General features: G+C 42.8%; 2 protein-coding genes across 11 annotated transcripts in view; one reads left to right on the plus strand and one right to left on the minus strand.

The window, feature by feature from the left end:
- EIF4G2 (eukaryotic translation initiation factor 4 gamma 2) overlaps positions 1-6999 on the minus strand; it is a 44578-nt gene extending 37579 nt beyond the window's left edge. Inside the window, exon 1 of the mRNA XM_083418912.1 lies at positions 6907-6999. The gene's annotated coding sequence lies outside the window, so the exon portion shown is untranslated. The remainder of the gene's footprint in view (positions 1-6906) is intronic.
- LOC310670078 (uncharacterized protein) overlaps positions 1-24490 on the plus strand; it is a gene marked incomplete at its 5' end in the record, with an annotated part of 234151 nt that overhangs the window by 23688 nt on the left and 185973 nt on the right. For all 10 annotated transcript variants that reach the window (XR_014507511.1, XR_014507512.1, XR_014507513.1 and 7 more), the window contains one exon: positions 18637-18765. Coding sequence is in view for 4 of the 10 variants with exons in the window: in XM_083424605.1 (XP_083280731.1) it covers positions 18637-18765 (129 nt within the window). The remainder of the gene's footprint in view (positions 1-18636; positions 18766-24490) is intronic.

A 24490-nucleotide genomic window follows, 5' to 3' on the forward strand; every position in this document is an offset into this window, starting at 1 on the left:
AAGCATTGTCTGGCTTCACAGTTTTTCTTGCACTATGATTCTTTCTGGCAGCTGCTCTTGTGATTCGCTGCCCCCTGCAAGAGGCCGGGGAGAGCTAAGCTGGCAGAGTTAACAGGGGTTGCAGAAATTGAGAGAAGCATTAGTTGACTTCACGGTTCTTCCCACATTGTGATTTTTGCATAGCACACACACACATCATAATTCACAATATATTGCCAGGTCAAAAATTATGAAACCAATATCACAATATGGACTTCAAACCGGTTTTGGACAATATATTGATATATCGCCCAGCACCATTGGTCACCTTCTACTGCAAGCTGGGAGTTATTTCAGGCTTGGAATGAAGGACAGGGCTACCTGCATAATAGTCATTCTGCTTTGAGAGTTCTTGATAAACTTTCCAGGATTTGCTGTAAAGTCGTTTACAGTGCATTGGAAAACCTTTTAGCTTACACATGCAGTTGGCCTTAATTTTAGGCCGTAAGTCATACTCTGGGCAATAGCTAGAAGTGTGACGGTGTGTGTAACAATCAATGGGCTCATCACATGAGGTGTTTTCATTTGCTCATCTGATAATTTCACAGTGGTGTTCTGACATTAATTTGTGTTAGACCAGTGAGCACTCAGGTTAATGGCGGACTGAATTATTGACGACTTGGCAGAACATCTCTAGTGAGTCCCTCAAATTGGCTTAAGTGGACAAGATGTCAGTGATAAAGCCGATGGATTTGGATTTGAGGGAAACAGTGATAGCTTATTGTGGGACCATATGCACCCATAAAACAAGGTTAGAAGCGTGTGGGTAAATATCAAGTGAGGTAATTTGATGGCTGGAAAAAAGGCAAACAAAACTAAAAAGTCACATAATTATATTTTCTCTACTTAAGAAAACTGATGTCTGGAAAACAAACAAGCAAAGGATTCACTGAGGTTTTTTGTTAGGCAATTCAGTAAATTCTAGGGCCCAATTACATCCCACTGGGAGATAAATAGCCATAATCTGGTATGTGTTCAGAATTATCTTTGAACATGAAAGCTGGACTACATTGAATGAGTGAATGAATGAATGATAAACATAATAATAAATTTTTCTAATTACCCTGTGGTCTTTGTGCCACAGTCTCCCCAGCAAAATGATAATAATAAAAACAATGAGAAAGTGTTACAATATGCCAAGCAATGTAAAATGCCTGAGGTGTTTCCTAAGAGCTAATTACTTCCGTGTTTTAAGGATTAAGGAAAGGAATCGACCTGCATTGTGCCCAGATGTAAATGGTTAATGGGATTTAAATTCTTCTTTCTGCTTTGAGGCTGAGGCAGCCAGCAAGAGATCCCCCAACCGTCTGGCCTCAGAGGAATGCTAATCAGAGTTCTAGCACCAGAAGGCTACAGAAACCAAGTGCTAATTAGTTTCAGATAAGAATGTTCTGCAATTCCTTGGAGGTGATTTGGGTTTGACTTGCATTTTCTCCTATATATTTACCGGGTGTTATTGTGATGAGTCATGAAAACTCTTGATTGAAAGTTTATTAATAAGTTTTCCTGATTACTTCATGGGAGAGAGATGTCATTATTGTGCACATTTTGCTGAAATAATCTGACTGAGCTGGAGAAGCACAGCCCAATAACCTAATTACTTCAAGGCCAGTCCCAATACATCCTTCTGTGGGGCGTTATTTCTGTGGAAAGTGGTACTATTCTATTGTTATATAGGTGACTGCAAGTTCTTTTTGTGTTGTGTTCTAATTGTTATAACCTGCCCTGGAACTTAGGGTGAAGGGCAGGTAAAAAATAATACCACTACTTTCCAGAGGTATTAATATGGCAGCAAATTTTGAAGACACTAATTAAGTAGTTTGCCTTGTTTCCTTCCATATCCCACTAGCAGCATCACACTGAGCTTGCTTGCATGGTAAGGAGCGCATATATATGCAAGATGGCCGGCTTAATACGAGAGAATTCTCAATGACAGTCCTATGCTTATAATTAGATCAAAGAGACCAGCATTTCCTAAATCCCCCTATAGGAGTTTAACTCTGCCTTTGCCTTGGTCTTACAAAGGCTGCCTTTCTCCTGTGATGCATCACACAAGATGCTGGACAAACCTCATTAGTTAGTGTTGGATATATGCAGGCTTTGAAGCTGACACACCAGCACTGCACAGAGAGTTCAATAAGAACTCTGTCTCCCCTCACTTACCTGGCAACAGTGATGGGAGGCACAGAGGTCCTTCTTGCCACTCCCTCCCTCTGTCAACTTAGTCTGCTACAGTACTGTTGTAGGGGCCACTACCCAGGATTCCTGCTTGTAATGCCGCAGAAGCCATGTTTCAAATACCAGGTAGGGGAGGGAGGAGGAGGCAGTAGTAATGGAGAGCAGAGCTGCCACAGCAGCCAGGCAATGGCATTTGGGAGGAAGGCGGGTTAGGAGGATGGATTTGGACGCAATTACAATTCAGAAATATGTAATCAGGGCTGCAGTAGGCTCCACATTGGGATCAGAATTTTGCGGCCTTGGGGGCCAGCTCATTTGATAAACTTATTCGGAACTGAATGAAGAGTAGAGAGTGCGGAAATAGACTGCTTTTCACTGGTTTGAACCTGACTCTCCCACTTCTAAATCCACACGATAGCTGCAGCTGATGAGAGGTTCTAATTATTTAATATATTGCGCTGGAATTCATCTTTGCAATCAGCATTCATTGTGGTTCTATTTCTAGATTTATTTATTTTTTAGAGGTTTTTTTTAGTGTAATTCAGTGGTCTTTGAAACGGAGCAAAAAGTGCATTTCTGATGCAGGGCGTCAGTTTTTGTATGTGCTACTCTTCGTGAAATGAAGATTGACAAGCAATAATGGCTCCATTATATGTTTTCCATAGCATTTAGCATCCTATAAATCCATGGCCTAGAACTGCCCTGATATCTATTTTGTGTGTGTGTGTGTGTGTGTGTGTGAGAGAGAGAGAGAGAGAGAGAGAGAACATAGACAGACTGTGTGTAAGTGTGAATGAGGAGACCTGCCATCTTGGGTGTAGAACAGGCTTGTACAACTTGAAACCACCAGTGTACCCTACCCTAATAGCTGTGTATGGTAGCCCAATGAATCTCTTGTGTTTGCCTCATGGCTGGAATGTCAGTGCCTGGGTGAAGGGGCTTGACCAGCAACCAACAGGCCACAATGGATATGTGCCTAGTAGGGGTCATCAAGCTTGACAGGTTTCCAGTTGTGCAGGTCTGTCATTCAGTTTGCAGGTAGTATAGTTCATGAAGCAGGGTAAAAAGTTAAGGAAGGGGAACAGTGGGTGGGGGGATAGGAATGAGAAGTAAAAAGAAAGGAGAAGAGAGCTTAGTATTACTGTAAAGGAAATGTGGAGATAGGATGGGGAAAGCATGAGAGAGAAACTTTATCTACATTCCTTGGGCCAAACATCATCCACTTCTCTGCTGGTTGTATATAATCCGTGAAGACATATTTGCCCATTTATGCCACACCAATTTGCTGTCTTAGGCTATAGGAGATACTGTGGATTCTCAAGATGACAATTGGTGTCCTGTAAATCGCTGGAAATGTGATGTTTCATCATGTTGGCATGTTGTGTAGTTGAGTGTCATGCAGCATAACGTGCAAAAGCTTTACAGTCCCTTTGGACAACAAATGCATCTCCTTCTGCCAAAGTAATCAAAACCATTAATGCCTACACTCTCCTTATTTTGCTCTACCAGCATCATTTTGCTTCTGTCAGTTGCTTGTTAGACTGGACAGGAGATGAATTTCCTGGACTAGCCAACAAGGAAAAGGCTATAAATGGTAAATGCTAGAGGCATTTGAAAGAAAATAGCAGGCTGCCTGAACACAAGAGCCCCTCCAGATGTTCTTTTTATTGGACATTCATGATGATTTGTGCTTATGCTGGTATCACAGTGGTTATACATGAACCCACTTTCAATACTGTTTGCACCGGCAAAAGTTTCAGGCCATAATGATTTTTTCCCCCCAGTCAGCGTATGACCCTTAGCTTCTTGCTGAAATCCTGTACCCTTTTATACTACAAATATTCCAGTTTATTTATTTTGGTCCTGCTTTTGTTGCATTACAGCACAAGAGGGCTCCTCCAGACGGCAATAATGCAACAATGCTCGGGAAGCGTTGCAGAACAACTCATAAAATGGAATGATGTGTGGATGGTCCAGTATAAATTCACCACTAATGTCCTATTATTGTGCCAATAACGTGCTACAGAATACACCTGCCCAAAAAAAGCCCACCAGTCTGGAGGGGCCCACAATCTCATGGAACGTGTGGTGCTTTTTTGAGTCTACCCAAGTCATATAAGCTATGTTGTTTTCCACCCCACTTCTCAGAGTTCCTGGGCTCTTACTACTACCAGCTGGAATCAGCAAAACTCTTTGTTTCCCCCCACAAAATGTAAGAGGAAAGGGCTGGGTGATGTAACTGGGCCAGGATCATCTGTTAGTCTGTAATCCTATGTATGCACATTTGCAAGTAACCTCCACTGAACACGATGGGAGTCGATGCCAGGGACTGGCAGGAGCCCAACGAGGGAGGGGAAGTGTGGGCAGAGGAAGAGGAGAAGGGTCTGGGGGAAGGGGCTGGTGATTAGTGGGGGTTCTGTGCCACCACTGAGGAGAAATCTTCCTCCATCACCAGGGTCTTTCCTGGAGCCAGCAGTATTTGTGAGGCAGTTGTTGGCTAAGGAGGAAGGAGGGGAGTGACAGCCAGAGAACTGATCAGCAGGGGCAAGGTGGAAAGGAGCAGGCCTTTGAGGGAAGAGTCTCAAGGAAGCCTTGAACCTGCTACCAAAACCCAATGAGTGGGAGCTGGCCTGATATCAGAGGGCAGAGAATTTCACACGGGGTTAGTTTTGAGGCCTAGCGTATAAGCACCATGTGCATCTGAAACTGCAAGTGAAGGAGGAAGTACATCATATGGGTTAAAATGCCAATTTCCCATCCTATAACATGCACCAAACACTGTTTGCATCCTTTACTATTCATTGTTTTACCACCCTGTTGTCTCCCAAACCGATTTTTCTATTACTCCAGCAATGCCAACCTAACTTCTCTATAGTCTCTTAACTTTCCAGTGCCATGTTTTCCATTCTTCCTGAAAATCTACCATATTCTTGTTTATATATTTCTTTTTTCTCATCACACACGAATGGTAAAAATAGTTCCGGCGCTTGCCTAAAAAACCTTTTTGTTTCTTCTGTGATTTCTAACAATACTGTCCTCTCCTTTCTAATAATATTAGAAGCCATTCTGAAACGGGAACAAGCATTTCTGGGCTGTTTTTGAAGGTCCAGTTACTAACTAAGTTTATATGGGGACAGTTAGATTGTAGCTGTCAGCAAAAGCTATAAGGTGCATTAATGTCACCTTTCAGACCATAGCATTGCCCAAAGGCATGCTCTTTTTATTTCACGTAGGAGCCTGCTGATAAGACTGAGATCAGAAACCTTCCACAATGGCTGCATTTTGCTTGGCACAGCTATGTTTAAGAAATGAGAAGGTAATGCGCTTTCATGTTGAGATAATTCTATAGAGGCTGTGCCATAATTCACAAGCAGCAGCAGGAACCCATTCCATAATCCCAGTTGGAATCAAGAGGCTGGCATTTCAATCAACCCATCAAAAGGAGAGAAAAAACAAAGGCAAGGCAGTGGCTTTATATATGCCTTTTTAGGAAAAGGCACATGAAAGATACTAAAAGCAGTTTCTTATCTCCCAGTTGAGGTTCCATTTTGCATTCCAAAAGTTGATCCAAGCAAGTGTTGTATTGGTAATTGGATTTTGTAAATTAAATTAACCCTCCTGTATTCTGGACTTGGATGCGGGTGGCACTGTGGTCTAAACCACTGAGCCTAGGGCTCGCCGATCGGAAGGTTGGCAGTTTGAATCCCTGCAACAGGGTGAGCACCCATTGCTTGATCCCAGCTCCTGCCAACCTAGCAGTTCGAAAGCATGCAGTGCAAGCAGATAAATAGGTACCGCTCCGGCAGGAAGGTAAATGGCGTTTCTGTGCACTGCTCTGGTTTGCCAGAAGCGGCTTAGTCATGCTGGCTCCCTCGGCGAGATGAGCGCCGCAACCCCAGAGATGTTCACGATTGGACTTAACTGTCAGGGGTCCTTTACCTTTTTATTCTGGACTTTGGTGCAACAAGTTAAAGGGCTATGCCTCAATGCAGCATAGGATAGTACAGGAAATCTCGTATCGGTATGGGAGTTGCACAGCTGCGTATCTCCATGGGGCTCTGTAAATAATTCCCAAGTATGTTTTAAGGATGGAATGACAAAGATGGGGAAAGAACACAGTTGGCAGCATTAAAAAGAAGACTGTAGTTTTCATTGTCCTTGGTAGGGCAGGTAGGGCGAAGGGGGGGAGGGAGGGGGAGAACTGCCCAAAAATAATAAATAATAAAGGCTTGATCATGCTGGCCCTGATACAGTTTTACATGGTAATTTGTACTTCATTTCAATCTGCTAACTGCACAAAAAGTCCAAAGATCTGTCAGTTGTTTTGTGATATTTCTAATTCAGATTCTTCCTGCATATGTCTGGAAACTGCATATGACTTTTTTTTCCAATTTGCATTTCTCCTAATTAGCTCAAGTGCACCTTGATATACCTACCGGATGAGTGTTAGAAATAGAAAATCAAATAGCAGAGAATATGTCTCTGTTAGCTCCCAGAGCTCTCTCTCCCTAATGGAGGAAGCTGCCCTGGATCCAACCCTATATTTTGTAGCTGTCATTATCAAAATAATTAGATGACTAGAAAGCTATTAGTTTGATCATGTAGCACATAATTATTAAGCATTGTGGTGGAGAAACAGAAAACAGGGAGAAACTTCCATTCAGATTTAAGGGTGTTAGGTTAGCTTACCGCCCAGTTATGTTTCACTCTGATTGTTCTTGCCAACCACACAGCCGGGATTTATCTTTTCTCCTCAGTCTATCCTTTCTTTCAGATCAATTCAGCAGTGAGGTATTTTTTGACATCATAGCCACTTCCACGGTGTCATAAATTATGAAGTCACTACCTCCAGATTGTTCGAGGGAGGGTCAAAGGGAGGAAATACAGCGGTACCTCGGGTTTCATAAGCTTCAGGTTACATACGCTTCTGGTTACAGACTCCGCTAACCCAGAAGTAGTGCTTTAGGTTAAGAACTTTGCTTCAGGATGAGAACAGAAATTGTGCTCCGGCAGCACGGAAGCAGCAGGAGGCCCCATTAGCTAAAGTGGTGCTTCAGGTTAAGAACAGTTTCAGGTTAAGAACGGACCTCCGGAACGAATTAAGTACTTAACTCGAGGTACCACTGTAATTGATTCAGACTATCATAGACTTCTTCACATTGAAAAACAAATAACTAGATGTAGTTGGAAAACCTAATTGCATATGGAATCAGGAAAAAGACACATGAACTTGGGTTTCATGTGGGTTGCAACTTCAACAATTTAAAAGATGAGCAGCGTAATAATTTCTTGTTAAGAACATAAGAACAGCACTCCCGTGTTGGACCAAAGTCCTATCTAGCCCAATAGCCAGTTTCCATAGGGGCCAACCAAATTCCTATGGGAAAGCCACAATCAGAACATGTGAGCAACAGCACTCTTCCAACATGTGAGTCTTGGCAACTAGCATATAGAGGTGTACTGCCTCCAACCATGGCGATTCAACATAGGCATCATGGCTTGTAGTCAAAGGTAGTCTTATCCTCCATGAATTTGTTTACTCTTTTAAAGCTAACTGAGCTGGTGACCGTCACTCATTGTCCAACTGCCACCCTAAACGCAGGGATAATAACACTTGATATGGGATGGTGGAGATCCAAACTCTGCCAGCCTCATACCAATGTCTGGGTAGCCCCAACCTGGCTCTGAGCTGCTCCTGGTGTTTCACAGCCAAAGATGTACGTGGAGAGGTCTAGCTGAATTGTACCTCCTCCTGGCCATTTGGCTTGGGTACATGAGGGGTTTTTGGTACTTGGTCTAGAGAAGACACTCTCACTCTCAAAGAGATGTTTTGGGGTTCTCTGAGGCCATCACATGATTCCTGATGCTCCTTCAAACAAATTATTAGTTTTAGGTATAGGCTTAGCTTGGAATGCAGTTGGGGCTTTTAATCTAGGGGCTGCCTTGTCTAGCAGAAGAGGTGTGGCCATTTCCTCCCATTTCCCTATTCCTCTTCAGCCCCCAGCATTGCTCTCCCCAAAGTTGGCTCATAGGGTTGCCACGGGGGTGGGGTGGAGGGGGGCTCCAGAACGGGGTGGAAGGTGGTACGTGGGGCCGTAGGCAGAAGAGTGAATTGGGAAAAATAGTCTCTCACCCTCTTCTGTTTGTGGTGGTGACGCTGAATCAAAAGTCCTTCTCTGAGCTCAAGCTCAATTCCACCCAAGTTTCTGAAGGAGTACATGAAATTAGCATGATTCACCATGCTATTGCCTTTTTGTTTTGCTGCTCATTATATTCACTTGCATTTTAGTCCAATTATGAGCCGATGCTGGATTTGGTTAGAGTTTTAGATTTGGACTGGGAATACCTGAGCTCAAAAACACACTTAGCCATCATGCTTACCGGGTCAGTTACTCTCTCAGCCTAACAACCTACAAATGGTTTTAAGAAGAAATCTGTTGCATAGCATCCTGACTCTAAATAAAATAATTTAGGGTTGATCTGATATGTTTTTCCTCCATAGAAAAGTCCTTTGAAAAAACGAATTATGCCCAAATCCAAAATTAATTTGGATTTATTGTGGTAAAATCATTACTAGCCCCACACCCCACCTCACACACAGTATTTACATCTGTCCCCCCCCCGCCCCCAACATACTTTTTTAAGTGGCTGAAGAATGTTATATAAGAATCTGACCTTCATTTGCCAGCCTTTGGGTACAAAAACTGTTTTTTTAAAAAATAATAATGTTGCAGTCATAGAGAACAAGACATGATTTTCCCTACTTCACCCGCGAATTGCAAAATGCCTGTTAGGTTTCTTTGTTTTCTTCAGAGTAGGATTAAAAATGTGACTCACTCTCTGTTCTTCAAAGTGCTCCAGGGGGGAATGCTTACTTGACTGGCATTGTTATTTTTTCACTAGGCCTTTCTGGTGAAATTTGCCTTTTAGCAGCATCCACTCATTGTTATTATTTGAAGGGAAGCGTTCTAGTAGTAGGGCTATACTTTTCAGAGAATTGAATGGATGTTTTGTCCCCGTTTAATAATAATGCTGTTGTCTGACTGCTGCCCCTTTTTGGTTGCTAATGAGTTTTCCTTAGTACCAATGATGATTTTACCTTGTTTTTCACCCTGCGTTTAATTATACTACTGAATGCATGGTGGAAAAGAATGAATCTGTTTTGCATTTCCTGAGAGACTGTTTGAGACCTGCACAATTCCCTTCTTTTTCTAAGTGAGTCAGGCATCTTGCTACTTTACTTCTCTGACAGCTTTCTTCTCTTATTTTATTTTTAAACCTTTAAAAATATATATCTCTTTTCTAGGAATCATGTTTTCCAAGAGGATTTCCATGGAAAATCTGTCAGCCTATTAAATTTTTGCCAGTTCCATAATGTCAATAATGTGATTCAGATGTGCACATTTTGCTTGCAGTTGCACTGAACCATGGATTTGGTAGTCTTACTGCTGTATAAACAAGAATGCAGATTCTTGTAGAATACAAATTTCTAGCATAGAATACTAGAAAATAGAGGGATGTTCAAAGCAGCTGTTTTTCACAGGCCACACTCTTCCTATGCCGGTGAGCTTCAATATGGGCACAATGCAGCCAAGGTTTAGTTTCTTAAATTCCATTAGTTCAATGGGACAGACTTAAACATATTCTCTCCTCTAAAATAATGGAATATTAAAAGGTTGAAACCTTGGCTTTATCATCACTACTGTATTAACATTTAGATTATATTGCTTGCTGTGGTCATCCATGGCTGAGTCTGATCTTACAGTACATTCTCTAACTCATTTCAAAATATCCAAAGAACATACATTTCCCTGTTGCTGATTATATTTGTTTGATTTTGTTGTTCTTAATTTATTGTTAATCACCTTGATCAGAAAGATGATAAAAACATGTTAAATCACTTTTAAAAAGAAATGTATTGAAATGGTTAGAATGAGATAACATACCTTCCAGGTGCCCCAGAAAAAAACAGGACATCTTGTTTTTTTTACACAAGATCTTGGTGTCCATTTTGGGTGTGATTCTCTCATGTTGTGCTCTCGCCCCAAAAAAGCACATCAGGAGGGGGCAAGAGCACGGCATGGGCCACAGGACTCACCCAGGAGCGTGTTCCAGAAGATGCGTGTCCTGGTTTTGTGTTGGAAAAATGTTGGGTGGTATGAGATAATATTGCACAAAACCGAGATAATCCAGGAATGGCCTCTCTCCACACAGGAATGAAGGATCTATTTAGGATCCAAACAGTTATGTTTGGGGCTTGTCACTCTTCAGTTTTGTGTCCCAGTGTATTGTAACAAAATTGAGTGATAAAAATGCATTTCAGCATTTTGATATTTTTTTTACAACATTAGAAGAATCCATTAGCCTTATTAATTCCTGTACATATTTCCCCCCATGCATCCATCTCTGAAATATTTTCCAATATGATCTATTATTTCTGCTATCCCATTGCTCTTTCCACCAAACAAAACAAGTGCATTTCAAAACTGCATTTCTTTTTCTCCAAAACAATAATTTTCAATTTCAATTTTCATGCTTTTTAATGTTTGTGTTAAATTCATCCTCTTGTACCTTTTACTACATGATGTTTGCCAATAAGATTCTCTGGTAATCTTGCCAACTTTCTTTTTAATCCTTCACTTATCCCCTAATCTCAAAACTCTCCAAGGAAATTTCTCCTCTTGTGAGCAACAGGTATCTTGGCTGGGATAAATGGGAAAGCTACTTACCGTACATCTCCAGACTTTATTAATGGTTCTCATTATCATCAGTTCTGTAAATCAACAGGTGGACAGCTGACCATCTTCCTTTCCTGAGGAAGTATTGTCCACAAATTTTGGCTCAGATTATTAAACAAATAGCCATTATTTTTGGCCACTACTGAATCTCCCCATCGTTCAGTTGTCTGGCATTTGATTAGAACTCATGGAAGGAAAGTAGTCTGTTCACTGTCCCTGGGGAACTGTGAGAATTTTCCTGGCTGCCTCTGCCTTCTGAAAAGGCTGAGCATCAAGTTCACAATCACTTCCTTCCAAATTCCCTGCAGTTTGCTGAAAACTTGGCAAATCTTTGTTCTCAATGTCCAGAAGGAAGAGTTGGTCACCATTTGTGGTTTCATGCTGAGGTTCTCTTCAGTAAATGGTTCCCAAGGCTGCCCAAGGAATAGCACTGTATATGCTGTGTCCCATTTATAATCAGTGACACTGACTGATGGTTGGATGCTGAGTGGGAAATCTATGCCCTGTTCATTCTGTTAGACACTTCAGTATTATACTCCAAAACAGGAGTATCAGACTGGTGACAGAAAAAGGCACCAAATTCAAAACGTGCCAAGTTATACCTGGAAAGAACTGGGAATCCGCTCCCAATTCCAGACCCAGTGCAGCAAGAGCCCCAGGTAATACAAGGAAGACTGTTTGGCTTTGAGGAAATGTGAAATTGGAAGGGACCACCATGCAAGGCGGCTGGAGAGGTTGGTGCCATGGCCAGTGCCAAAACAAGCTCTTATTATAACCACTTCTTGGTGAGTACCAACACCATTTTTACCTAGAAAAAAAAGCGCTGGTTGTGGGTAAAAAAACCAACACGCTGGATTTTGCATTAAATCCTGCTTCAAGGGGGGGGGGGGGAAGGGTTGGCATTTTAATGCTAACAATGTCATGTGGATAATGCAGAAAACCCCTATGTATGAAGAACGCTGATTCCACAATAAACACCTGTCCAAATAGCACCCTGTGAAAGCCAGCTCCAATTGTATGAAAATAAACTCCAGTTAGGGATTCTGTTTCCTGAATTCCGTATTGGGGAGGTGAGGACAGTATTGACCTTTTAAATTCTGAAGCTTCTATGTATACACAATTTATAGGGGTTGGGCCTCTGACTGAAGGCTTAAAACATCAAAGAGAGGAAAGATAAGATACAATCCACTGGATGTCACCCTTTGCTCAGACCTGCATTATTCCAAGTATCTAACAACAGCAACAAAACATCGCCATGCATGTGCAGTTTATGCCTTTTGGTTGTTTATTATTAGAAAGTTTCTCATCTGTCTCTTACAATGTAAAGAAAACATCTGTTTTTAAGTTTTTTAATCTCTTATTTAAAAAGCTATAGTTCTTTCGAGTTCTCACAGTATTACAATAGTACAGTAAGAAGTCTTGCAGTTGGAACTGCTTTCTTCAGCATAAACAGGAATTTGTGCCACTCTGGCTAAATGTGTTTCCAGGTGTCAGCTTTCTGACTGCTTTTGCAGGTGACTGGCATACAGTGGTACCTCGGGTTAAGAACTTAATTCGTTCTGGAGGTCCGTTCTTAACCTGAAACTGTTCTTAACCTGAGGTACCACTTTAGCTAATGGGGCCTCCCACTGCTGCCATGCTGCCGGAGCACAATTTCTGCTCTCATCCTGAAGCAAAGTTCTTAACCCGAGGTACTATTTCTGGGTTAGCGGAGTCTGTAACCTGAAGCGTCTGTAAGCCTAGGTACCATTGCATTGAAATGCCAGCAGTCAGGCACAACAATCACCTCTAAGCAAAATGTCAACTGAATTTTGTTATTAGACCAAACGTATTAAAAATACCAGCACAGAAAGTGGTGAGAAGGGAGGAGACATCAATTGTTGCACAGAACATGCTACATCAGCACCAAACCCCAACAAAATAGTAGGTACTTCTTCTATGAAGTGCATCCTGCTCTAGGCTTGTAACTCCCGTCGCTGGGGGAGCAGACACTTCAAACTGAGCTGGTGTAATAATGCCATAAAATGAATCTCTCACAGTCTTGCTTGCTCCCATGAACCCATAAAATGCTCTTTCCTTACAGCAAAACCTGAGAATAGTGTTGTGCTTGCACAGTGGATCTAGAGCTGCTTTAATGGCCCCATAGGGATCTTTTGCAAGGGGCAATTCAGAGTCAGCTCAAGACACTTTGCTGCCTGAGGCAAACAGTGCTACACACTGATCCTCCTTCTCTTCTCCCTAAGAATGCTATTTGTAGGATGCTCCTACAGTTCCAATATCCTATAGGAGTGTCACCACCTGTATGTCACTTGGAGTTTTGGAGTCCATTCTTAGCAATATGCTGATGACACACAACTCTACTCCTTTACATATGCAGATGTGGCAGTGGATGCGCTGGGCCGTTGTCTTGCCTCAGTAATGGAGGCCAGTGGCAAGGGATGATGGGTAGTGTAGTCCAGCAGCATCTGGAGGGGCACAGCTTAGAATACCCTTTGTCAATCTCCTGTTGCGTGCCTTTTGTGTGAAAAGCTATGAGCCTGTTATGCTGCACAGCTGTGTACTCTACTGTTCAGGCATACAAAATGTGTTCCATGAAGATGCTTAGTGATAGGTGGGTAGCACCCATTAGATTTGCAGGGAGCTTCTGCATGTACATTTGTATGCCACTGGGCACAGGTCAAGGTTTTGCTTTTCTCATTTAAAGCCTTAAAGAACTTGGGAGCAGGTTACCTGAGAGACTGTGCCATTCCTATATCTCTGCCCAGCAGCTGCACTCCTCGGATGAGGCCCTGTTGTGAGTGCCACATGCCCCAGAGGTGTTCTTTAGCTTGTACTAGAAATTGGGCACTTGGCAGCTCCAGCACTCTGGACTCAATTACCAGCTGCATTAGAAAGGCAGGACCTTTAGCCCCCTCCCACTGAAGATGTTTTGTTTAGGAAGGCAACCCAGCCATATATTAATTGTACATCTGTAGAAAAGGTATTATTGATTTTAGACTTTGTAGGAGTGGCTTTATTGTTTCAGAGTTTATAGAAATGGCTTTCTTGTAATTTTTATATTTTATTTCATTTTCAGCCCATTGTGTGCCGCTTTACGAATTTGGGCTGTGAAGCAGTTTATCAGCTTGTTCAACAAACACAAACAAACACACACACACACACACACACACACACACACACACGAATGCTTTGTCTGCATGCATAATTGGGAATCCTATCTTTTCTATAGGCATGGGGTCTCCCTGCAGATGTTCTCATGAACCTGGCATAGGAACATAGGAAGCTGCTTTATACTGAGTCAGACCATTGGTTTATCTAGCTCAGCATTGTCTGCACTCAGCAGCAGCAGCAGCTTTCTAGGATTTTAGGGCGGTCAGGCATTGAACCTGGGATCTTCTGCCTGCACTGCAGATGCTCTTCCACTGAGCTATGGCTCTTCCCTATCTGTGTTTACTGAACACCATCTGAATGCTTGAACAGAGCCATAGTTAGTGCATTTTCTGTCCTGCCTCTATACAATGGCTCAGGGAAATAAAAAGGGTGTGTGTGGGTGTGTGGGCGGGATAACAATACAACCAGACTACCAACTCAGAATATCAAACAAAATATACAGTGTATTTCAGATATTAAGATGGCACGCCAGGCCTGATGCATGCTGCTTATTCAACAGTGGCTTAAAGAGGAGAGCAGAAGTTCTGGTTTGTCCTACAGATGCCTTTTGGATGGACTGTAAGCCACCTTCTAATGTTTGGTTAGCATGTCACAGCTCAGAGCAAGTGCTGCATTATTAGATGATGCCCGAATGAGTTCTATTTTCAGCCATTATTCAGTTGTCCTACAGAACCCACTGAGGAGTCATCAGGCCCTTTTTTTGGATGGTCCACGGCTGCCCTATTTCCACAGGAGCTTGCACAGAGTGGCCAAAATGATAGCATTTCCTTCCCATCACTCATCCTTCCTATCACACAGACCATTTACTCAAGCAGCATGTTAGCGGGATGAGTTTTGACCCTAAGTAAATATCCTCTTGAAAGTCGTTTTAGTTGGTGCCAATGAACCAAACTGCTCATTAATTGGAGCGATGTCCTGTAATGCTCCATTTGTAGCAGCAATTCAAAATCCATCATATGTGGGCTTTGTTTGCCTCCATTCCATTAAGCTGTCATGGGATGCTTCTGGTTTTGTGGCATTTCATTTTGCAAAGCTCTTCAGGGTCAAAAACCCAGGTGCACACAGCTGTCCTTTATAATTGTGTTTTCAATGACACACATTAGGTTTTTCCCCGCCCCCCCCTTTTTGGCTCAACACTTCAACAATACCAGCATTTTAATGGCCCCAGGAGAGCTCTGAAATTAACATTCCTTTAAGGTAAATGAGGAAGTTCACTTACAGTATCTGGTGCTCAAATTTCCGATACCTCCTGTGCCTACTAGGTGGAGGATGAACCTCAAATAGTATATACAGCTACGCTTGAGCCCCTTCCACCCTTTAGTTTTTCATTAAGCACCAAGCCTCAGGTCATAGGATGGGTAATTGTTGGCATGAACTGTCACCTTCATAACTATACTCACAGTGCAATTTATTCTGGAGTAAGTCACATTGTGTCCAATTTACTCCCAGGTAAATGTAGATAGTTGCAATACGCAAATAGTGGCCTCCAGACCTTCTTGAACTCCAGCTTCCATCAGCCTCTGCCTCCATGAGTCTTGGATAACGGGAGTTATAGTCCATCAATATCTGGAGGGTGTGGCACACGTCCGATCTACTCCAGCCTGTCACTTTAAGATCAGCAAATCACTGTGGTCATCCATCTTGTTAAGCATGCCTTCCCTTCAATACACAAGCTGAGAAAAGGGTTCATCCTGGCAGAAAGGTAGAGAAATATGGCAGCAATTGCCAGCCCAGCTTCCAACTCCCAAGAATGGTGGATGGAAAGGTCTGTTTGTATGTGTAGAAACCAGACTTTTGCCTGGTTGGATTGTAGTCTACTGTACAAAAATACAAGCTGCAATCCTTTGCACTGCCCAACTTTGCCTCCGGTCTCAACTCCCTTATCTACTGCTACCTTAACATGCAGCCCCTGGAGGGTTTCCCACAAAGGACTGGAAAAGTTACCCTCCCCTAAGTTAAAGTGATGCATCACCTGAGCTCTCCTGCTGCTGTCCAGCGGCGTAGCTGGCCGCTTAGGCACCCCGGGGGGAGGGGTGCGCCCCTCCAGGGGTGGGGCGGTGCACTTGCGGGGCAGGGCATGCTAGAATCCCAGTGCCTGAGCCCCATTCCGCTCCAGCACCCTGTAGGTCTGCATTGCTTTTTTGAGCAGTGTGTAGCCTGCAGCTGGTCTGTCTGCTGCCTCCCTTTCAGCTGTAGAAGGGGCAGGCAGACGCAAGCCCCACACTGCCCTTTTGGGCAGCGCAGAGCCTGCAGGCGCCCAAGCCACCACATCACTCCCAGGAGAGATGCATGGCTCAGGCACGGTAAGTGCTGCCCCCTGCAGTGTGGCACCCAGTGCCCCCTGCCCCCGAGCTACACCTCTACTGCTGCCAGATGTTAAAGTGATTGCATCACAGCTTCTAAAATGTTTTACCTGTCAAACAAAATGGAAGCCACAGACAAATCTCCAATGTCCACCCCACTTGCCCGGGGACTACAAAGTGTTTTCAATGATAGGCTGCAATACAGATCTGGTGGAGCACATTCAATAGTGACTCATAAAGATTCCCAGCCATCCCACACAATCTATTAAAATGTCCTCAGAAAGAAAGGTCTGGGTTGTATAAACTTTGGCCTTTCGGTGTCTTAATCTTCTTCATGTTCTCATGTTGTTTTTGATTTGCCTGCAAATGTGTCTAAAGGCTGCTGTAGAGAATTGTGATTCCTTTTTTAAAAATCTTATCTCCTATCTATCATGTGCCTGTTATGGGGATAAATGGAGACTGCTTTTATGGCAAGGAGCCCAAAGCATTATTTCCCTCCCTATTCTTTTGGTCCACAGGCTCACAGTGACAAAGTCTAAACTCACAGGCTCTGAATATAAATGCTATCTTGCTATGCCTGCCACCTCGTATCTCTTAGAACCCACCCTATCCCAGAGGAAGGAGGAAGTGCACACAAATGAGCATCCATATTCTCTGATTTAGCAATATCCTTGTCCTTTTCCCCATTCACTTTGATTGGATATAGGAATATCAGAAGTTTTAGGAGTGCAATCAGCCTCTTTCTACTACTACAAAATATTAACCCTCTGGTATCTGAATCAAAGTGCAAAAGGTAGAACCAGACTCACCCTCCCTCCAAATACAAGTCAAATACATTTTCTTAATAATCCCTCTCCATATAGAAATCAGCCCATTGCCCAAGCATTGTTACTCTGGGCTCAGTATAGACTGGTAGCAGACCCCGCTTCTTCTAACACCACCCATTAAAGGCCTTGTTTATTTAGAAAAACTGGAAGGCTAATGTAGGGGAAACCTACTGTGGAAGACTTTTGTCTTTTGAGGAGGTAGGTTGACTGGTTTGTATGATTCTTCTTCCCTGCTTATTGGCACCTCTGGGACCCACAAGGGATTTTGGTTGGCTTTAATGATTTACTCTTTGTGCTCCAGGGTAAGTAGCAGAGGATGTGGGCCAGCTGTAGGCTAAGTAATGCAGTTGCAGAGTTGATTAACTGTGCTAGCCCCCTAGTTTAACAGGTGGGAGGAATTTAGATATTAGGCCAGCCAGCAGGTGGTCACTAAGTATCTAGAATATATAAATGTCTTAGATGGGGCCTGGCCCCTGGAACTTTGACTTAGGTCCTGATCAGAAGGGTGCTGGCTAGCTGGAGGGTCTCTGTCATTGGGCTTCTGATAACAGAGTGAGAAAGTAGTTTTATTTCGCTCATGCTGTGTTATTAAGCAGTGAACTTCCTTCCACATGTGTTGTTATTGCCAATGGATCCAAAAGAACTCTTGCATTTGGCAAAACAGTTTTTCTGTGCGTCTAGGATCTTTAGGTACTTCTACTTATGTTTCCGATTGCCTAATCTGTGTTTTACACACACACACACACACACACACACACACAGTCAAGCAATCTCTTAAAGCCTGGGATCTAGCATCAGTTATTCCATGCATTCTGAAGACCAGACTTCTAACTAATATGCTCCCATATATTTGGGGCTCTATAAAGCTGTCAGGGTCCAGCCTTGCCCAGACCTTGGACCCAAGGTTCTTTCAGATGAGCAGCAGGTAGAGGAGGCGGCTGCAGGAGCCCTGCACATTGACAACAACCTCGGGGAGCCAGCAGGTTTGAATATCCCTGCTCCTCTTCTGGTTCCTATATCAGCTCCCTGGGCCACAGCAGCCAGGGAAACAAGAAGCCAAGTAAGCATTTTAGAGTCATTGCCAAAGCTAATTGTATGTGAGGCTACTTGGGAGGGGGGAAATCAAGGAAATGCCTGCTCAGATCAGGGCCTAACCCAAGAGCCAGGTGATAGAGCCTCGAGCTTCTATATCAGCTCCCAGTATGAGCTGATTTGTTGCTGAAGTAACAACAGTCATCCAGGCTCCAGCTTTACTGACCTGGACAGATGGACAAAATCCTATCAGTAGAACTGTCCCTGTGTTCTTAATGCCCCTAATTTCATTGACTCCTGCTGCCACTAAAATGCCACTCCCTCTTGGTTCCTCCTATCTCTGCACAGGGCATATGAGCAACAGGTCAAGAACTCCAGGACTTGTAGTTCTTGAGAGAGCTGGCGGATCACCATCCAGAAGGTTGTTTGCTCTGCCTGACTCTGGCAGACCTCAGAACAGAGAAACACCACTCATAGGTATGAGGTAATAAGATTGTGTAAACAGCCTAAAGCATGATCCACAGCAGGGGTGGGAAACGGCATGCAGTCACTGGGCCATATCCTTACTCACCCTGTCCCCTGCAGGCTAAATTTGATGAGTGGGTAAGGCTGGGTAAATCACATGCCATCATAATGATGTCAGGTGACTCACTTTTAAGTACCTTGTATGACACTATAAAAGCCCTGATAGAATCAACAAATTGGAAGGCAGGGGGAAGCGCAGAAAGGGATGTCTACTGGTATGAATGATAAGGACTGAGGTTGTTCCTGAAACAAACATTCAGATATGCATGGGGACCACGCCAGTCTCATTTGAAGGGGGGAAATGTGGATTAACAGCTAAAGAATACTCAGGGGTGGACCTGTCTGAAGTCAGCCCGCCCCTGCAGTATGGCAGCATGTCACATGGCAGGTGAAAGGATTTTATTCATTCCCAGTAGAAAAGCAAAACATGTAAGCCTGATAGACACTGTCACTTTTAAGAAATGCTATGAAAAAGTGGAGCTTGTAAACTTGCATTGCGTTTGCCTGAGCAGAATTACAGCAGCTGGTTTTCCGCAGAGACCTATTTTATGCAGACTTGAAAACCTTATTGTTGCTGTGATTTTGTAAAGTCTCTTGAATGCATTGAGGCAAATCCCAAATAATACTATTGCTGTAAGAAACAGAAATTGAGTCACTTTGATTTTGTTGTTCATACAGTATTGAGCTTGGGACTGTTAGCCAAGGTTGCATATGCAGGTAGTGGCACAACTGTGGCACTCTGTCAATTATTTTTCCATTGGGGGGGGCACCCTCATATTTAAAAACTGATATTCTTTCAAATTCAGGTCATTTCTCCCAAATGGGGAAGGATATGAATTTTAATTAGGCTTAAGCCACCCTACTTAAGAAGAAATGATAATTTAAAGACTAGTTCAATTTAGGCTCTGTTGGAACTTGAAATTCAATAATTAACGAAAACCTGAATGGATATGTAAAGACTGTATTATTTTAATATTTATTGAATTTATATACCACCCTAAACCCACAGGTCTCTGGGCGGTTCACAGAATAAAATCAGAATATAAAACCACAAAATACATAATCAAAATAAAAACAACAACCCAATTGCCCCCTCATTTTAAAAGGGCATAGGATGTCAATCAAATCAACCAAAGGCCTGGTTAAAAAGGAACGTTTTTGCCTGGCACCTTAAGGTGTATAATGAAGGTGCCAGGCAAACTTCCCTGGGGAGAGCATTCCACAGACGGGGAGCCACTGCAGAGAAGGCCTGTTCTCGTGTTGCCACCCTCTGGACTTCTCGAGGAGGCACACAAAGGAGGGCCTTAGAAGATGATCTCAGGGTTTGGGTAGTTTCATGTGGAAAGAGGTGGTCCTTGAGGTATTGTGGTTCTGAGCCATTTGTGGCTTTATAGGTCAAAACCAGCACTTTTAATTGGGCCCAGAAACTAATTGGCAGCCAGTGCAGTTGGACCAGGATTGGTGTAATATGTTCAAACTGTCTGGTTCCGGTGAGCAACCTGGCCACTAAATTCTGCACTAGCTGAAGTTTCCAAACCATCTTCAGAGGCAGCCCAACATTGCAGTTGAGGTTACCAGAGCATAAACAACAGTAGTTAGACTGTAAGCAAAGGTAGAGATATGCTAGCTGCATTTTGGCAGTTGATTGAAGCTACTGCCATATATTAGTAAAATAATTTCCTCATGAACAAGGATGCAAAAAACAACCACACATGAAACATTAGCTTTTCTTCAATTTCCCTGTCTTACTTTAGATCCAAAAGGAGCACTAATCTTTTCAGTGCTCATTTTGGAACTCACTGGCTAGTTTGCTGCTTACAACACACCTAAGTAAAAAAATATGGAATACTTATTACAGCCTCATGATTTCGCCGCCCTGCCCATTACCCATGTATCACAGTAGTTACAAATATTGCTAATAACTGCTGAGATGCTTGATGCTATCAACACTTCTGTCAAGAGAACAAAACTGCAGGCATACCATTAGTTGCAACTGCTATCATAAAAATGGTTGGGTATATGAGGTATCAGAAAGTTAGTTCTTTCAGTGACAGGAGCCTGAGTAGGAAATGACATATTCCACAGAACCAATTTTTTGGCAGGTCTTAAAAGTTTCTTCCTTGGGAAAACAATATTTGATCTTTCTAAATAACGGTAGTAATTTGTCAAAAGAAGGAGTGGTGTGTGCTACACAGAATGGCCTGCTTTCTAGGAAAGAAGGACAAATTATGCATTTGCAGGGAGGAAATGAGTTTTTCTGAAATGTCTTCTAGGCCGATAGAAGCGGGGAATGCTTCCTTTACAGGTAAAAATATGGAAATTAGAAATAGAATAGCTGGATAGTTATTAAAGCATTTCTTTCTAACAGGGAATTTGTCATGAAGCTTTTAGAAATTGTTTCTGAAGTATTTCTCTCATCTCAATATTAGGGCTGTTGTTTTTCAAATAATGCAGTCTTTGATAAGCACTGTGTGAGGAGAATCACACTGAATTTTACCCTTGTGCTCCCACACTGAACCAAAAGCTGTACTATGCTGGGGCAAAGACAAAAGCATGGGGGGGGGGGGAGAATGACCATGTGACAGAGGAGTGGCCAGCTTACAGTGCAGTCCTAACCATGTCTACTCGGAAGCAAGTCCTATTGAATTCAGTGGGGTATACTCCCAGTTAAGTGGGGTTAGGATTGAACCTCTGTTCAGTATCCTATCTGCCATCCTAGGATCAGTGATTGGCCCTTGCGCTTGTACACTGTGGGACACCCAAACATACTACTATGGCCAGTGTCACCCTCGCAGAGGAACCCAAACAGGCAAGCTGGAGGATGCTGATGCCTGTATGAATACCTCATCGTAGCAACCACAAGTTCCAACAGGTGTCTCAAACTTCAAGTTGCATAGTAAAAGTCTATTCATTTTGGCTCATAGACCTGTGAAACTGTAGATTCACAAGTAGCAAGCGGGCGCAAAGTATTTGATTAGGGGCAATAGGTACAAAAGAATAAGCACAAAGGGGACTTTTTGAACAAACAACACCAGAGGACAAGAAGCACAAACCCTATGAGGAATCTCAACCTGGTAGCTGCAACAGAAGGTGAAAGGAGATAAGCAATAGAGAGAGGCCCACCATGAAGGTAAACCAACTCACACTCCCCCCCCCCGAATAGACTATAGCCCAGCGGGGGGGGGGGGGCTTTGGTGGAGGACAGTTTGAATTAGAATCCAGCAGGTGATCCAGTCACCCCCTGCAGCCAGTTGGTAAGGAGGAGGGGGCCACCTCCATTCCTGAGGAACTGTGCCAGGCTGCAACTGTTGCCCACCCTAAATGGGGTAAGCAGTTTTTTTTTGCCCACTGTTTTATGCTGTGTTATATCTCAGAATTGAAGGTGGCATGAAAGAGGCATTGCTACCTGTGGTATGCACAACCATCCCACTATCATTTTGGAGCAACAAGGTTTGTATAGTTACAGGTAGGTAGCCGTGTTGGTCTGCCATAGTCGAAACAAAATAAAATAAATAAAAATATATATTAAAAAATTCCTTCCAGTAGCACCTTAGAGACCAACTCAGTTAGTTATTGGTATGAGCTTTCATGTGCATATCTGAAGAAGTGTGCATGCACATGAAAGCTCATACCAATAACTAACTGAGTTGGTCTCTAAGGTGCTACTGGAAGGATTTTTTAATTTTTTTAATTTTGTTTTATTTTGTTTCAAGGTTGTATTGTGCAGAGTTGTCAACCTGGTCCTTACTTCCCACTAGTGGGTGTTTCAGGGTTCTAGGTGGGTGGTAGGGGGTTCTATGGCACAAGCTGAATCCTCCTTCCATCGAGCACTGGTGGGCGGCAAGGAAATTTTACCATCAAGAAAGATGCATTAGTGGGCGGTAGGTATAAAAAGGTTGACTACCCCTGGTATAGTGATTCTAAAACCTGCAGACTCATTTGTCTAGAATGGAAATGAAAGAAATACGTGTCTACAGTATAAAAAATGGTGACGCCAGTGTCTTGCCATTTCAGCTCTCAACGTTTTTAGCCTTTGGTGAAGCATTGAAATACTAAATCTGCTATTGGTAACAATTTGGTAACGTGTGTGTATGTTACTTTAGGGTTGTTTTAGGATTGGAGGAGCAATATGGCATGCTGCTATGAAAATGAGCGCATGAGTCACTTTCATTATAGTAAAATGAGAAAAGAAGATTGACAGGCATCAGAACATGCAGTCCTCTCCAGTTCCACATTAGCTAACAGCATTCATGGCTGGACAAACATTAAAAGGCCATAAAAGTACTTTGCCTATTTATATGCTTATACCATCTGTTACATATTCAAATAAAGTGTAGTATTACCTCCAAGATAATTAGATTTTCAGGTAGCATAACAGTTCTAAAGGAAGATTCATAATATTAATTGATGTCTACTAATTAACCCTTAGGATAAGCCAATCCTCCTCCTTGTTCTTTTCGCACATCCCTGCATAATGAGTGTTTACTTTTTCTACTCTTCTACAAAGAGTATTTCTAGATGGAAGAGCAATATTCTAATGCATTTTCATACTCGTAAGACAATTCCTATTTAATCAACCTGAAAATGAAAGCATAGCTTTAATTTCAGATTCAAAGATCTTTCAAATATGCTAACTGAAAAGTTGGGGACACACCCTATTGGAAGTAGTGATTGTGAAATGATTAAAAGAAATGCCCTGATCTGTTCTCAATCACCTCTTAACAATACCTTTAGAGGCATCTTAGTCTCTTCCTGAGCTTGTTCAGCAACATCAGATGATCTAATCAATGTCCAAAGTCTGTTTTGGGGACCTAATCTGGCCGCCTGTTGGTCGATTTAATCTGGCCCCCATAAAAATGGCTCAACAACTTCAATCCTAAATCTGGCCCAATTGCCTTCTAAACCCATCCTGTGGACGGTCCGGGAATCAGTGTGTTTTTACATGAGTAGAACATGTCCTTTAATTTAAAATGCATCTCTGGGTTATTTGTGGGGCATAGGAATTTGTTCATTCCCCCCCCCCCACAAGGTCTGAGGGACAGTGAACCGGCCCCCTGCTGACAAAGTTTGCTGACCCTTGTCTAAGCCACATCTCTGGTTTCTTCCCACGCCAAGGGCAGAGCTAGTGCAAAAGGGTACAATAGTGTGGTCTCCTGCCTTATCATGTGGCTTCAGACTTCCCATCTTCTCAAATAGCACTGGGTGGAGTCATGCTGCAGCATCTTCCACACTGTTAAAGGTGACATCAGAAGAAGCTGTACTGGCCATTGGTCTTTTAGAATTTACATGGGATTATCATGGACTGTTCCTCTTGGATATTGTGTGTGGCTAATGGGTCCAGCTTTTTTCTTTCTCTACACACATGGATGTATAGATATACAAACTCAAGATAGCAACTTGTGTATCTGACAGAGCCGGCTCTGGTCTATATAAGCTTATGCCACAATGAACAATTAGCCTTTAAGGCACCGCAAATTGTTATAACTTTAGGACTGTTTACTGTAAATATTCTTCCTCGTTTTCAAATGGATGTTGGCAAAGCAGAACAGAAAGAATGGGTAGCTTTATTATATACATTATGCTGTTGACATTTAAGGGCAGTATCCAATCAAAGTGAAGCACATTTGTACTATTGAGCACGGGTCCTTCTCTCCCCTCCTTAAAGGTAAAGGTACCC

This window comes from Podarcis tiliguerta, assembly GCF_965153285.1.
Source record: "Podarcis tiliguerta genome assembly, chromosome: 1".
Classification (NCBI taxonomy): Eukaryota; Metazoa; Chordata; class Lepidosauria; order Squamata; family Lacertidae; genus Podarcis; species Podarcis tiliguerta.